The sequence below is a fragment of the Schistocerca gregaria genome, chromosome 11, assembly GCF_023897955.1.
Source record: "Schistocerca gregaria isolate iqSchGreg1 chromosome 11, iqSchGreg1.2, whole genome shotgun sequence".
Taxonomy (NCBI): domain Eukaryota; kingdom Metazoa; phylum Arthropoda; class Insecta; order Orthoptera; family Acrididae; genus Schistocerca; species Schistocerca gregaria.
Genome location: NC_064930.1, coordinates 51150056 through 51165997, shown reverse-complemented (window position 1 = coordinate 51165997; position 15942 = coordinate 51150056). Strand labels below are relative to the sequence as shown.

The window sequence follows — 15942 nt, the reverse complement described above, 5'->3', positions numbered from 1 at the left end:
ATATTAAAGTAAGTAAAGTATTTTCTCTTCACTACATCAGTAGTGACAAATTCTTCCAGTTCAATTGCCATTCTAGAATTTCTCAGAATGGTGCTCTGCCTAATTTTAAGGATTGCTGGATACAACTTTTTGGTGGTAGCACCAACTTGCTACTCCCTTCTAAAACCGCACCTCACTGACACGAAAAATTCAAGACCAACCACTCACTTTTATTACTTTTTCATGACTTATGACCAATAGATACCCTGCTATATGAGGGCCACATAGTAAGTGCCTCTGCATTTTTTTCATAGTGTGCACCACAGTACAAAATTTATTATTAATAGAGACTCTCTCTTCTATTGAATTTTCTTTGTACGTGACATTTCTGCCACCTTGGTCACTTTCAAGCAATTTTCTCCTGTCTAAAAATGTGCAATAATTATGCTTCAAAATGAAAACTTATTGGTTTGACAGTTTTATTAAATGGTTACGTGGTCAAACCAACAAGAAAAATTTCAAAAGTTATCTTAATGCATAGGGCACACTTTTCTACTGCAGAAAACCACTTTAAAATGGCCTAGAAAACAGAAACTAGCAATGTGTCAATAAAATAAACACAGTAAGTGAAAAATGCCACATTCTTAAAACTGTCTTTAGTTAAGCAGTACAGCTTAATGTGCTCACCAGCCACCAGAGGCCACTGTTCTCTCCAGTTGCAGCAGTTCTCCATCAGCCATAAGATCTTGCAAATTTAACATGGCTGCACCAGTGAAGAACAGTCTACCATAATGCGTCTAGTGGTCTGAGTGTTTACCACCAGGTGAAATTCATGTAAGATATTCAGTGCAGCACAGCACTTTGCCACAACAAAGTTTTTACCAGTGGATTGAACAATTGAAGAGACTGCACAACCATGAAGGACAAGGAAAGACCAGGACATCCTGTACTGATGATAACATCGAGCAAGCCCATTACCCGATTTTTAATAAGTGATGTGTCACTGTTTATGAAGTGGCAAACCCAGTTAACCTAAATACTGTTATGCACACAAAATTGTCCGTAAGAGACAACTTTTGTGAAGTCTGTGTAAGAACGAGTCCTGAAACAACTACGTAAAGAGCACAAGTGGGATCCTATGATTCTGTCAGAACAAGTGGACTGTCAAGCTAATGAAGGTGGAATTTTTAAAAAATCCTCAGTGAAGATGAAACAAACATGTTGAACCAGAGCAAATGCTGGAGCACAGAATTGAAACATGTCTGATCTCCAGCCAAAAAGAAATTCAAATTATTCCACAGGCAAAATAATGTTCACAGCTTTTAGGACCATAGAAGGGCCAATTCTGGAACACTATCTGTTAAAGGGGTTCAATAGTAAACAGCAAGTTACAGTGATATGCTTTGTAACCAGCTGACGCGCACAATTTTAAACAAACACCAAGATCTACAGTCACTATTATGTGCAACCCCATACTACCACCCACACTGTTCGAACTACTCTGAATGTGTACGTTAATATGTTGCAAAATCCTCTTTACAGATAAGGAAGTGGTTGCATAAGTTGCTTGCAGCTCAAAAGGGGGAATGAGAAAAAGGAAAATGTGGAGAAATTAAGAGAATCTTTGGAAATGTGTAGAATGGACTAAGTGCATTGAAAGCAGAGTGACTACATGTCATTGTCAACTTTGCACCATTTTAATAAATTAGGAAAATGCTGTGCAGAAGTTTTTCCTTCTTCATTGCACTGAAGAGTCAGGATAAATTAGACTGCTGAAAGGCCTTCATTTATGGACCAGCAACAGCTCTTAAGTTCTGCAGTCACATAGAAGCACTGTTATTAGGAAATGGTAGTTGCATGAACCAATATTGAACATCCTGCTCTTGCAGCCCTATAAACTCTTTAATGACAGTTAAATGTGGTAGACAAAATGGGTATATGGTATGAGTGACCAATGACAACAGCAAAGCACTCAAGTCATTCTGAAGAAATCTGCCGACTTAGTCACATAAAAATTACTTGCCCACAGTTTCATTACTATCTGTGTACAAAAACACAGAACATGTGGAGGAGTGAGTGAGTTTTTCGAATCTTATCTAGGTGTGGACACACATGTCCATGGCAGTCATTTGTATTCATGTACGCTGAATTATAAATTGTCCACCTACATTCAATGTGCACATATGAGAAAAACATTTATTTTTACAACATTTGGCTCTGTCAGCCTCCTTACTAAAAAAACATGAACTTTCACAAATGTGTTCCCCACCAGTGTCTAAATAAAACTGTCCTCAACAGTGAGTTGGCCTCAAATCTTTATGTGGTACATGGGTGGCACACACAATACACAATTTGTGAAGTTTGAGACAATAATACAATTTACACACATTCCTACCTTGAAATATAAATTTAATATATGTTGGAATTACAGTTTGAAGCAATAAGTGTGATTAAGAATGATCAGCTACATTGATTGTGATAGTGCTGCAAAACCTGACAGATTAGAAGTAGTGATCAAGTAAATACTGTTTCTGTTTCACTTTGAACATACCTGTTTCCAACAGGATGGAATGTACTTTTTATAGGACAATGCCAATATAGTATACAAGTCCTATTCAAGCTTTTATAATTACTCAACCGATACATAGGTTATGATTCTGCAAAATTTGTGGTTATCTACTTTGTGACTGAAGCAGCACTTTCTGAATGCAAAATGAAAAGTAGCTGAACGAAACAACATGTTGCACTAAGAAAGGAACACAGAGGGCATCACAGATACTGAAAGAAACCGAACTGGGAGACTGTTCTTGGGAAAGTCTCTTACATTTCAAGGGTTTAACTGACGACTCTACAAGGATACTACAAACCCCTACGTATCTTTCGCACAGGGACTGTGAGGACAATATCAGAGTAACTACAGGCATTTGAGCACTCATTTATCCCACATGATCAGAACAGGAAGAAGCCCTAATAACTGATACAATGGGATGTACCCTCTGCCATGCAACTCATTGTGATTTGCAACGTATATATGTAGATGTGGAAGCAAATACCACAAAGATCCAAACCAACCTTAATGTTGAGAACAGTCTTACTCAGATACTGGTAGGGAAACTCATTTGTGAACAGCACACGTTTCCCACAAGGATATTGATAGTAGGGCCAAGTATTTGAAAAATAAAACATATTCCTCATAAATTTACATTTAAGAAAAAAAAAAGGAACAATTTATACCTGGGTCCGCCACATTAACATAACCACTGGTCGTGTTCGAATTCAACATGCAACAGCCATTCACAGATGGCCACAGAAGCCGTGGAAAACGCATAAAGCTTGTCGAGGTATGTAGAAAACAGTGCAGTCATTATTATGATGCATTACTGGAGTGGTTTATATGAAGCCAGAAATGGCACATTCCTCAGCTTTCGGACCGAGGGTGGCAGCAAGTCCAAAACAGCCAAGTTTGTCTTCCGTTCTCATGCCACCGCAATTGAAGTATTCCGTGCTCGACAACTCCAGTGTCTAGGCAATTGTGACCCGTCACATGGCACAGCTGACAGGGGAATGACGGCTGTCGAGACGTGTGCGGGCAGAGTAACACCAATGGTAACGCAGACTTTGCACCAATAGAGGTGGAATTAAATACCCTGAATCAGTCAACTACAGAGGTAGATTTAAGTCCTGTTAAGAAACCGTGGTCAGTGAAGTTGAGTCATACACCCTATACATCAAGAAAGCACAGAGAAATTATTGAAGCTATTGATCAATACCTCACAGCAAAACTGACCACACTCTTCAAAGTAGAAATTCCATCTTCAGAAGAAAATGAACCAAAGCACACTCACTTTTTGCCAGGAATTTTTCACAAAGTTGCAAGTCTTAACTATTATTCCAGAGACATTTTGAACCACATACCAATAGTGTCAAAGTACATAGTAGACAAATCAAGAAATGTGGGGTCTGTAAAAGGAGTCTTTAGAAGACCAGATCCCTATTATGGTCAACCTGTAGAATCTGCTGTAGTTCAAATAGTGCAGTCATTTTATCTGGAAGATAAATGGGACTTTTCCTGCCAGAGTGCCAACAAGAAAGACTAATAGTTTTAGGTCAAACAGTTGTGAAACTTTACAGGTACTTCACTCGCAGTATTAAAGAGGCTTTTTGCAATTTATAAAAGCAACCATACAACTTCACAAACTGGAGGATAATTTTATGCGTTATGACCCCTAAGTGGGTAGTTCCACACCCACCTGGATGTGTACGTGTGTGACACCTCGATTGGGCGTGTGAAGTCATTCGTAGTCTGTGGCGTAAAGTGAGACACTTGTTTGTTTCATGTAGTAGCTGCCCTGGAAAGGGACGAGGGTCTTTAAAGACACTTGGCCTGGAAGACATACCAGATAACTCTGCAGAAATTACATTTGAGACTTGGGAGGAAAACTAATTAAGAAAATGTTTCCCTTGACGGTTTGACAAATTTAGTAAATGGTCAGTGAAAGCAGGAACACACCAGCACTGAAGAAATTGCAACTACAATATGTTGCAAAAGCGAAAAGTTGCATACAGGCTGAAGAACTATGCTTAAATCTTCACTGTGATTTTGCTGATAACTGATCTGCAGTTCTCCAACAAGCTGTACAAGTGTATCACTGGAGTAAAGACCAGGTTTCAATTTTTACCGGAGTGACATATTTTCAAGACAAGGTCACAAGTGTTGCAGTTATAAGTGATGACACAGGACATGACTGAGCACATGCTTTGCTAGCAATGTGCAAAAGTCTTCAGCTGCAAACGGGCAGAAGATCATTTTTTTGGTGGTGCTCCTAGTCATTTTAAAAATTGTTACCAGCTGTCTGATTTGAAGAAATCCCTTGTGCAAACTGACTTGGTATACAGTGCTACAGGCCACAGGAAGGGGCCTTGTGATGGTGTGAAGCACCATGCTACGAAACATTCTTTCCAGACCAAATAAAGCTGTGATTCAGAATGCTGAGGATTTCATGAGAGTCATGAAACCTTAAAACATCCACAGCCCTCATTCTTTTGTCCAAAAAGGAAACTGAAGCATTCCGTGAGCAGAAAAAAGAAATATGGTCCAGGCAAACTACTCCTGTGAAAGGAATTCAGAAGAGACATTTTTGGACTTCAAGTGATGGGCAGACTCATATTGTACAAAGAAATTTCTTTCGTTAAGCCAACACCTCAGAAACACCAGGAAAATATTCAGATTAACAACGTGAGAAGGGGGAGGTTTGTGGCGTGTGTGTATGACTGACTGGTGGAGTACAGAGATTATAGGCACCAGTTACGAGTTAAATGAAGTTCTAGTGAACTTCGTGCTACCACATGGACCAGCTGCTGGATATAGATTTCCAGCTCAAAGACAGCAACACCACCATCAGTGCTCACTTCTTGCTCAGAATATTTTGAAGCACATTAGTTCAACAGGAAGGCATCTCACTATATCAAAGGAAGATACTGAACCAGTGGAACACATTTTTAGTGCATCACCTGGCTAATTTCAGTACAAAACAGAGTGCACAAAGGTTGTATAAATTAAAACCTTTCCGTCTTTGGACCTTTCACACACATTTTGGAGCAATTTTAAATGCTTGAAAAATTATGTTAACTAACGCTAGGTTTTGATTTTTATGAGCCTGTTATGTGATAATATAAGAGGTTTAGTGTATAACAAAACTCTTGGTTGTTTATAAATACTGTTCAACTTAGAAGTGAAAGGTGGAACAACAGGGAGGAAAAGAATTATGGATTGGCATTTCTGGAATATATATATATATATATATATATATATATATATATATATATATATATATATATATATAAAACAGAAAGAAACTTCCACATGGGAAAAATATATTAAAAATAAAGATTCCAAGACTTACCAAGCGGGAAAGCGCCGGCAGACAGGCACATGAACAAAACACACAAACACACACACACAGAATTACAAGCTTTCGCAACTGGCAGTTGCTTCGTCAGGAAGGAAGGAAGGAAGGAGAGGGAAAAATGAAAGGGTGTGGGTTTTAAGGGAGAGGGTAAGGAGTCATTCCAATCCCGGGAGCGGAAAGACTTCCCTTAGGGGAAAAAAAGGACAGGTGTACACTCGCGCGCACACACACACACACACACACACACACACACACACACACACACACACACACACACACACATATCCATCCGCACATACACAGACACAAGCAGACATGTGCGGATGGATATGTGTGTGTGTGTGTGTGTGTGTGTGTGTGTGTGTGTGTGTGTGTGTGTGCGCGAGTGTACACCTGTCCTTTTTTTCCCCTAAGGGAAGTCTTTCCGCTCCCGGGATTGGAATGACTCCTTACCCTCTCCCTTAAAACCCACACCCTTTCATTTTTCCCTCTCCTTCCTTCCTTCCTGACGAAGCAACTGCCAGTTGCGAAAGCTTGTAATTCTGTGTGTGTGTGTGTGTGTGTTTTGTTCATGTGCCTGTCTGCCGGCGCTTTCCCGCTTGGTAAGTCTTGGAATCTTTATTTTTAATATATATATATATATATATATATCCATAAAACATTCAGAACAGTACAGTAAAAACTGACAGGTAAGTCCAAATGGAGGATTTCTTCGTGATCATAAAGCAATTATCTTTCAAATAAGGAATAAATCCAGAACTGTTACAGATATACAGCATATTAAAATTTTTTACAAAAATTCGCATCTTCAAAATGGTATGCGCAGTGTCATCTTTGGAGGGCTGTATCTCTGAGCAGAATTTTTTTTTTTGTTGAGAAAACAGGAAAATAAGTGTTCCTTACTTAGTTCTTCATTTTAACACATGTTAAATTCAATAACATCCAAGACTATAAAGGCACGACATTTTCCTAGCCTGCCTGAATTGAGAGAGTATGCTATGCAATGTGTTATACTTCAGGTTAGAATGTATAAAAAGAAATTCATCGCAATTGATATGTACTAACTCTGTATGTACAGTCAAAATTACTCCTCTTTTAGAAACATTTGAAATTACGAAATATCTGGCACACTTAAAATTCATATTATTAATTGGGGAATCTGACAATAATTGTTAAATTTATTTCTGTATTCATTTATAAGATAATGATATAATTTGATGAAGATTCTTCTTGTGTAAAGACAGTTTGTAAACTCGGGAATATTGTTAGTACCACAGAATGAGGTAGTGGTGAGCATGCCTCTGATGTGGTCGGACGAGTTTTTAATTTTGGCAATAGTAATGTAATTTTTGTTTTAAAAGTGGAGATTGTAAAGACATCATGATATAGAAAAATGTGAGAATAAAAATGTTACAGAAAAAGAAATTATGGAGCAGGCTTTTTTCAGAATTATGTCATTTGGAACCTACAAAGTCAAAACTTGTAGCCTTAAGAATCAACCTCTAGACACGACGAACTGGAACTAATTGTGAGAAAGAAAGAGAAGTAGAAAAGTTTATTTGTAAATCTTACTCCTCTCTAAGCTTATTAGAAGACTTAATAATGAAGCGAGTGACTACCAATAAATGTCTTACAAGGTGTACCATCATTTTAAACGATTAATTAGTTTGTAAGTGCTATTACTCATTTATCTTTTACACTGAAGTTGGATTTTTTTGACAAGTAAATAAAAATATTGCTCTCAGAAAGGAATTCTATAAACAAAAAGAAGAGTACATAAAATAAGCCGACATCCTTTTATTGAAGTCAACACCATGGGAGAGAGATCCAAGCACTGTCTAAATCTTAATTTTTTGTCTATCAGGATCAATGAGTTTGAAAGAATTAGTAGCCCTCATGCTTGGTGAAATTAGCAGCCCTGTTAAACTAGTACTCAGCTCACCTGTGGATTGTGAGGTACAGCCTCATGAGCTCAGTGAACTCCGGGTTGTCGTAGCCAAGCATCTGGCAGAAGTTGGCGCTCCAGTCCTTCTTGGGGTCTATAGCTCCGATGCCCTTCGACTCCTTGTAAGTGTTGCGGTAAATCATGGCAGCCACGACGGGCAGTTTCGCAATGAGATCCATCGCATCTTCGTATACGTACTGCGAGGTACACACAATAACGAGCATTACAAAAACTGCAAATACAAGAATTCAGAAAATGAGCGACAGTTTGGAAGCAACTACACAGTACATGCTGTTCTTCGCTGCAACAACATTTTGTGCATTAAATATTCTTGTATAGAGTTTCGGGGAGAGCATAAGAGAACATTTGACAGGAATGTGGGAAAGAAATACAGTAGAAATACAGTAGAAGAAGAATAGGTAGCTTTGAGATACGAAGTAGTGAAGGCAGCAGTGGACCTAGTAGGTAAAAAGACGAGGGCTAGTAGACATCCTTGGGGAACAGAAGAAAGACTGAATTTAATTGATGAAAGGAGAAAATATAAAAATGCAATAAATGAAGCAGGCAAAAAGGAATACAAACGTCTCAAAAACGAGATCGACAGGAAGTGCAAAATGGCTAAGCAGGGATGGCTAGAGGACAAATGTAAGATGTACAGGCTTATCTCACTAGGGGTAAGATAGATACAGCCTATAGGAAAATTAGAGGGACCTTTTGAGAAAAGAGAACCACTTGTATAACTATCAAGAGCTCAGACCGAAACCCAGTTCTAAGCAAAGAAGGGAAAGCAGAAAGGTGGAGGTAGTATATAGAGGATCTATAGAAGGGCGATGTACTTTAGGACAATATTATGTAAATGGAAGAGGATGTAGATGAAGATGAAATGGGAGATACGATACTGCGTGAAGGTTTTGGCAGAGCATTGAAAGACCTGAGTCTAAACAAGGCCCCCGCAGTAGACAACATTCCATTAGAACTACTGACAGCCTTAGGAGAGTTAGTCCTGACAAAACTCTACCATCTGGTGAGCAAGATGTATGAGACAGGCAAAATACCCTCTGACTTCAAGAAGAATATAATAATTCCAATCCCAAAGAAAGCAGGTGTTGACAGATGTGAAAATTACGGAACTATCAGTTTAATAAGTCACAGCTGCAAAATACTAACGCGAATTCTTTACAGACGAATGGAAAAGCTGAAAGAAGCCGACCTCAGGGGAGATCAGTTTGGATTCCGTAGAAATGTTGGAACACTTGAGGCAATACTATCCCTACAACTTATCTTAGAAGGAAGATTAAGTAAAGGCAAACCTACGTTTCTAGCAATTTTAGACTTAGAGAAAGCTTTTGACAATATTGACTGGAATACTACTTTTAAAATTCTGAAGGTGGCAGGGGTAAAATAAAGGGAGCGAAAGGCTATTTACAGTTTGTACAGAAACCAGATGGCAGTTATAAGAGTCGAGGGACATGAAAGGGAAGCAGTGGTTAGGAAGGAGTGAGACAGGGTTGTAGATTCTCCCCGATGTTATTCAATCTGTATATTGAATAAACAGTGAAGGAAACAAAAGAAAAATTTGGAATAGGTATTAAAATCCATGGAGAAGAAATAAAAACTGAGGTTCGCCGATGACATTGTAATTCTGTCAGAGACAGCAAAGGACTTGGAAAAGCAGTTGAACGGAATGGACAGTGTCTTGAAAGGAGGATATAAGATGAACATCAACAAAAGCAAAACGAGGATAATGAAATGTAGTCGAATTAAGTTGTGTGATGCTGAGGGAATCAGATTAGGAAATGAGACACTTACAGTAGTAAAGGAGTTTTGCTATTTTGGGAGCAAAATAACTGATGATGCTCGAAGTAGAGAGGATATAAAATGTAGACTGGCAATGGCAAGGAAAGCTAATCTGAAGAAGAGAAATTTGTTAATATCGAGTCTTGATTTAAGTGTGAGGAAGTCGTTTCTGAAATTATTTGTATGGAGGGTAGCGATGTATGGAAGTGAAACATGGAGGATAAATAGTTTAGACAAGGAGAGAATAGAAACTTTCGAAATGTGGTGCTACAGAAGAATAGAAACTTTCGAAATGTGGTGCTACAGAAGAATGCTGAAGATTAGATGGGTAGATCACATAACTTATGTGGAGGTATTGAACAGAATTGGGGAGAAGAGGAGTTTGTGGCACAACTTGACCAGAAGAAGGGATCAGTTGGTAGGACATGTTCTGAGGCATCAAGGGATCACCAATTTAGTATTGGAGGGCAGCGTGGAGGGTAAAAATCGTAGAGGGAGACCAAGAGATGAATGCACTAAGCAGATTCAGAAGGATGTAGGTTGCAGTAGGTACTGGAGATGAATAAGCTTGTAGAGGATAGAGTAGCATGGGGAGCTGCATCAAATCAGTCACAGGACTGAACACCACAACAAACAAACTAATATTCTTCCTATATGAAGTACTTTTGAAATTAGCTATTAGGTTTGTTGTTCATCAACTTTGGAATTCAGTTATTATCTGTTCTATGATTATAAAAAAGGTTCCTTTCTGTGCATTGTATTTCTCTTTGCATGAGGCTTAGGTAACTGTCTAGTGAAGCACTCTCTCAGAAACTCAATTAATGGAGTAGTGAGACTCCTCTCTATTGCTCAAAATGCTACAATAGCAGAAAAATAAAAAGCCTTACTTCACTTTTACACTGGTGATATTAATAAAGATTATGCCCGTAAATAGAGCAAAACGTCAGGAAATGCAAATTGATCTATTTTTTTCTGTTTCTCATACACCTTCTAGTGAATAAACTTCTCTGTTCTATTGCTGCCAGATACTGGTACCGTCACAGAGTTGCGGGATGTAAACACTGAAAATTACAAACTGACAACATTCTCTCTCCCTCCTAATTTCCTTTCTGAAATGTGGTTTCACAAACTTATTTTTCTCTGAAAGAAAATGCTCTATGAACAATTCAAAGCTTATCAGTCAAGTTGATTCCATTAAACTAAAACTGACAACACACTACAATGGTGAACGAAAAATGAAAATTAGAAACACGCTTTTCCATTTAGCACAAAATATTTATACATCAAGTTTGCTCTTTTAGAGAAATAAAATACTTTCCTCAAATAATACAATACAAAATAATCAAGTACCTTAGCAACTAAAACAACTTGCAATTTATTTTGAAAATTTAGATAATTAAAAAACTATGTCACTTTCCTTATGCATTATAAATAAGAACATGCACGTAACTAATTTCAAGAAGTTAACCTCTATAATCTTCAGATGCTCACCACTATTTGTATTCGTGCCTATAAGGAGCTTGAGCTGACATTACACAGTGGGAGAGAAGCAATAAACAGTCTCTACGAGTTTCAGAAATCACAAATGTGTTGCAAGCCATTTTATGTCTTAACTCACATATGCAACTTATTTGCACATTTTCTTCAAAATTTATTAGAGAATTTTGTATCAAGCAAGTGTACAGTATAGAAATCTATCTTGTCTACATACCATTTCACGAAGACTTGAGGCCCACCATCTTTTACCTGCATAATTTCACTGGAAGACACATTTGTTCTCGTAACACATTTGTGTTTTCAGTGGGCTTTTAACAGAGAAGCACCTCATGAATTCCACGAATTTGGAGAGTGATGATTACCCACTTAAAATGAATTATGTTTTGTAAACAAACAGTAAAACTAAATTGTTGTCGTCTTCAGTCCTGAGACTGGTTTGATGCAGCTCTCCATGCTACTCTATCCTGTGCAAGCTTTATCTCCCAGTACTTACTGCAACTTACATCCTTCTGAATCTGCTTAGTGTGTTCATCTCTGTCTCCCTCTACGGTTTTTACCCTCCATGCTGCCCTCCAATGCTAAATTTGTGATCCCTTGATGCCTCAGAACATGTCCTACAAACTGATCCCTTCTTCTAATCAAGTTGTGCCACAAACTCATCTTCTCCCCAATTCTATTCAATACCTCCTCATTAGTTATGTGATCTACCCATCTAATCTTCAGCATTCTTCTGAAGCACCACATTTCGAAAGCTTCTATTCTCTTCTTGTCCAAAGTATTTATCGCCAATGTTTCGCTTCTATTACATGGCTACCCTCCATACAAATACTTTCAGAAACGACTTCCTGACACTTAAATCTATACTCTATGTTAACGAATTTCTTTTTTTCAGAAATGCCTTCCTTCCCATTGCCAGTCTACATTTTGTATCCTCTCTACTTTAACCATCATCAGTTAGTTTGCTCCCCAAATAGGAAAACTCCTTTACTGCTTTAAGTGCCTCATTTCCTAATCTAATACCCTCAGCATCACCCGATTTAATTCGACTACATTCCATTATACTCTTTTTGCTTTTTTTGATGTTCATCTTATATCCTCCTTCCAAGACACTGTCCATTCCTTTCAACTGCTCTTCTAAGTCCTTTGCTGTCTCAGACAATTACAATGTCATCAGTGAACCTCAACGTTTTTATTTCTTCTCCATGGATTTTAATACCTACTCCAAATTTTTCTTTTGTTTCCTTTACTGCTTGCTCAATATACAGATTGAATAACATCGGGGAGAGGCTACAACCCTGTCTCACTCCCTTCCCAACCACTGCTTCCCTTTCATGTCCCTCGACTCTTACAACTGCCATCTTGTTTCTGTACAAACTGTAAATAGCCTTTCGCTCCCTGTATTTTACCCCTGCCACCTTCAGAATTTGAAAGAAAGTATTCCAGTCAACATTGTCAAAAGCTTTCTCTATGTCTACAGATGCTAGAAATGTAGATTTGCCTTTCCTTAATCTATTTTCTAAGATAAGTCATAGGGTCATTATTGCCTCACGTGTTCCAACATTACTACGGAATCCAAACTGATTTTTTCCGAGGTCGGCTTCTACTAGTTTTTCCATTCATCTGTAAAGAATTCGTGTTAGTATTTTGCAGCTGTGACTTATTAAACTGATGGTTCGGTAATTTTCACATCTGTCAACACCAGATTGCTTCGGGATTGGAATTATTATACTCTTCTTGACGTCTGAGGGTATTTCGCCTGTCTCATACGTCTTGCTTACCAGATGGTAGAGTTTTGTCAGGACTGGTTCTCCTAAGGCAGTCAGTAGTTCTAATGGAATGTTGTCTACTCCCGAGGCCTTGTTTTGACTCGGGCCTTTCAGTGCTCTGTCAAACTCTTCACACTATATCGTATCTCCTATTTCATCATCTACATCCTTTTCCATTTCCATAATATGGTCCTCAAGTACATTGCTCTTGTATAGTCCCTCTATATACTCCTTCCACCTTTCTGCTTTCCCTTCTTTGCTTAGAACTGGGTTGCCATCTGAGCTCTTTATGTTAATACAAGTGGTTCTCTTTTCCCAAAGGTCTCTGGTTTTCCTGTAGGCAGTATCTATCTTACCCCTACTGAAAATTAAATATTTCTTCTGTTACCCAAGGATTTCTACTAGCCCTCATCTTTATACCTACTTGATCCTCTGCTGCCAAAACAAAATTGACCAGTTGCTTTTATTACACTAATATCTAATACTGTATTCCTGTGATGGATTTCTCTGCAAGTCTAATTACTGTGCTAAGACACTCATTTGATGAAGCTGTTTGTACATCTTCTGCAAGTCTCTTGAATGCCGTACTACTGTGTGATATCAGCTCAAGCTTTCCGATCAACTGTTACAATTTCTCACCTCTATGAACAGAACTAACATTCCAGGCTCCTACAGTTCTGAATGAGTTACTCTTACTTCCGGAGTATGTTACTCTAGTGGACGACTTCATTGAACTTTACAGCAATGGTTTGCAGTCTTTTTGTTCATGGCACACCACACAATATACCAAGTTTCCACAGCATACTGACATCAGCTATATTCACGTTCTTGTTTAAACACTATGGTGAAGCAGAACAGCAGCAGACTATAGCCCGGTTTGCAACTCACCTCCCAGTATTTGGCCTTGGGGACACCCTCGCTGTATGCCTGGAGGAACTTGCTCTCCGTGTTGAGGGCGGTGATGGCACTGCTGAACTGTGACATGGGGTGCAGGTTGGTGGGGAAGTTGTTCAGCATCGTCACCACGTGTGAAGGCAGGCCAGCCCGGTTAGCCCACTCCTTCGACAGGTACTTCACCTGAAAATTGCCGTAACAGTCTATTTTCTATTCGGAGCCAACTGAGAAGTAACAGTTCCGTTGTGAACGTACATTAGAAGGAACCGATCTCTAAATTATCGACCGAGGAATTTGACGACTAATTAGAGAAAAAAAATTCTAACAGCCAACTGCATATGAGGAACAGTACAATATATACATAGTAACTGGTCCATTATTATTCAGACTTGAGAAACAAAACAACAGCAAGAACTCTAAAAAAATGCATATTATTAGCATTGTAGGGAATTGTGTGCACTGCATAATAAAAAAGATTCTAAAAACCGTTTGTAGTTTTAAGCATTTGCTTTCACTTTTCCCCCTACAAAAAATTCCCCCTACAAAAAAATTTGTAATCGACACCTCTACACCTCCCGACCGTGATCTTAGAATTTTTATCCCGACATTCTATCTCAGATTGAGGGATTTATTCCTATTTCACAGGAAGCTCCTTTCTGTGAAGTTCATTGGTTGTTCCTTGGCAATTTGTTTTGTAGAACAATCATTTCATCCTAAAAAGATTCAAAATTTAGCATTTTATGCAGCACTCCATGGGGGGAAAAAAACCACAACGGGCTTTCTACTCTACAAATGCTTAATTGTGTGCGGCTTGGACTTTAGAACTGCCCAGTATCTACTAAAATGCATTTAAAATACAAGGGCAATGCCCTTTTGACCGATTTTGTCAGTTCTGAATGAACACTTCTAGGTTTACAAGCAATGTCTTTTTATTCATACCACCATCTCTGAAAGTGGTTTACCCTACAATTGGCAAGAACACTACTAGTACACGCATTAGAATGTCAGTGTCGGACCTGATTTTCATTTGCAACTTTCACCCCAGTCACTTGTGGATCACAAGCCCTCCCCTCAAATTGATGCATTTACTCTTCATGATCTCAGCAAGCTTTTATCACAGTATCACCCTATAAAAGCACGATTTCATCATCGGGAAGCAATTAGAGAGTCAAAGTGACACGTGCACGGAAAGCAAGTTGCACAGCTCGTAGCTACGAGATCGAGGTCATAGTAGGATGCGGGAGGGCCACATTTTAAACTGACAGTGCCTACAAGGGTCAAGCACCTGTCTTTGCTTTGGCTGGATATCCAAAGCCTGTACCCCATGTTTTATTAAGTGAGTACCCCTGATCTCTGTTAAAATTTGTGGTTTATTCTTATCTCAGCTGCTGCCTCTATAATGGAAACCCAAAATGACCATCCACAAGTCAAGAATTATCTTTTCAAATTTTATTTTACACCTATCTTCCAGGTAATGCTCAGCTACGAGCAAGTTCGTAACCTCGCTTTTTATAAAAAATCACTTTTACTGAGTACAATGACCAGCTACAGTGGGAATAGGTTGAGGTGCTGCTGCATTTGCAGCACACACCACACACAAGGGGCACTAGGCGAGACACGTCTTTAAAAGGGCATAACGTCTCTTACCTTCAGGGCAGGCTGGAATACTCGTCTTGGCCGATGCCTCTGCAGCTCATTACTCAAACACCTTACGGGAAAGCAGCTGGGTAGCGATGTCCACAACTGCCTACGTTTCAGAAGGATCGCACCCCGCCTTTCTAGGAGAAACTGCCAGGGCAGTGAATGTGCGCTACTATAGAAACATCGGCGATTGTCTATGCCATTTGGCTGCAAGCCCGAAACTTATTTGAACGACGGTTACAGAAGGGACTCTCGTCTCATTACTGCTCACTGCCCCACAGTATGGCAGAAATACAGCCACCTCTCGTCGATTCACAAGGTGTCCTCCTCCTGTGGTATCCGGAAGTGTTCAGTATGTCCCCATAACGGTAACCACTCTCTCGTCACACTTATCGTACTGCCATTCACATTTTAGGTGGTCATCGTCAGAACGAATCTTCACTCTGTGTTGGGGGAGAGAGAGAGGGGGGGAGAGAGAGAGAGGGGGGAGAGAGAGAAGCACGCGATCTAGTGT

General features: G+C 39.1%; 1 protein-coding gene across 3 annotated transcripts in view; it reads right to left on the bottom strand.

Annotated features, from left to right (window-relative positions):
• Positions 1-15942, bottom strand: part of LOC126295119 (probable citrate synthase 2, mitochondrial) — a 212035-nt gene that overhangs the window by 26180 nt on the left and 169913 nt on the right. For all 3 annotated transcript variants that reach the window (XM_049987389.1, XM_049987390.1, XM_049987388.1), the window contains exons 4-5: positions 13782-13970; positions 7831-8030 (exon numbers count right to left, since the gene is read on the bottom strand). In XM_049987389.1, coding sequence (XP_049843346.1) covers positions 7831-8030; positions 13782-13970 — 389 coding nt within the window. The remainder of the gene's footprint in view (positions 1-7830; positions 8031-13781; positions 13971-15942) is intronic.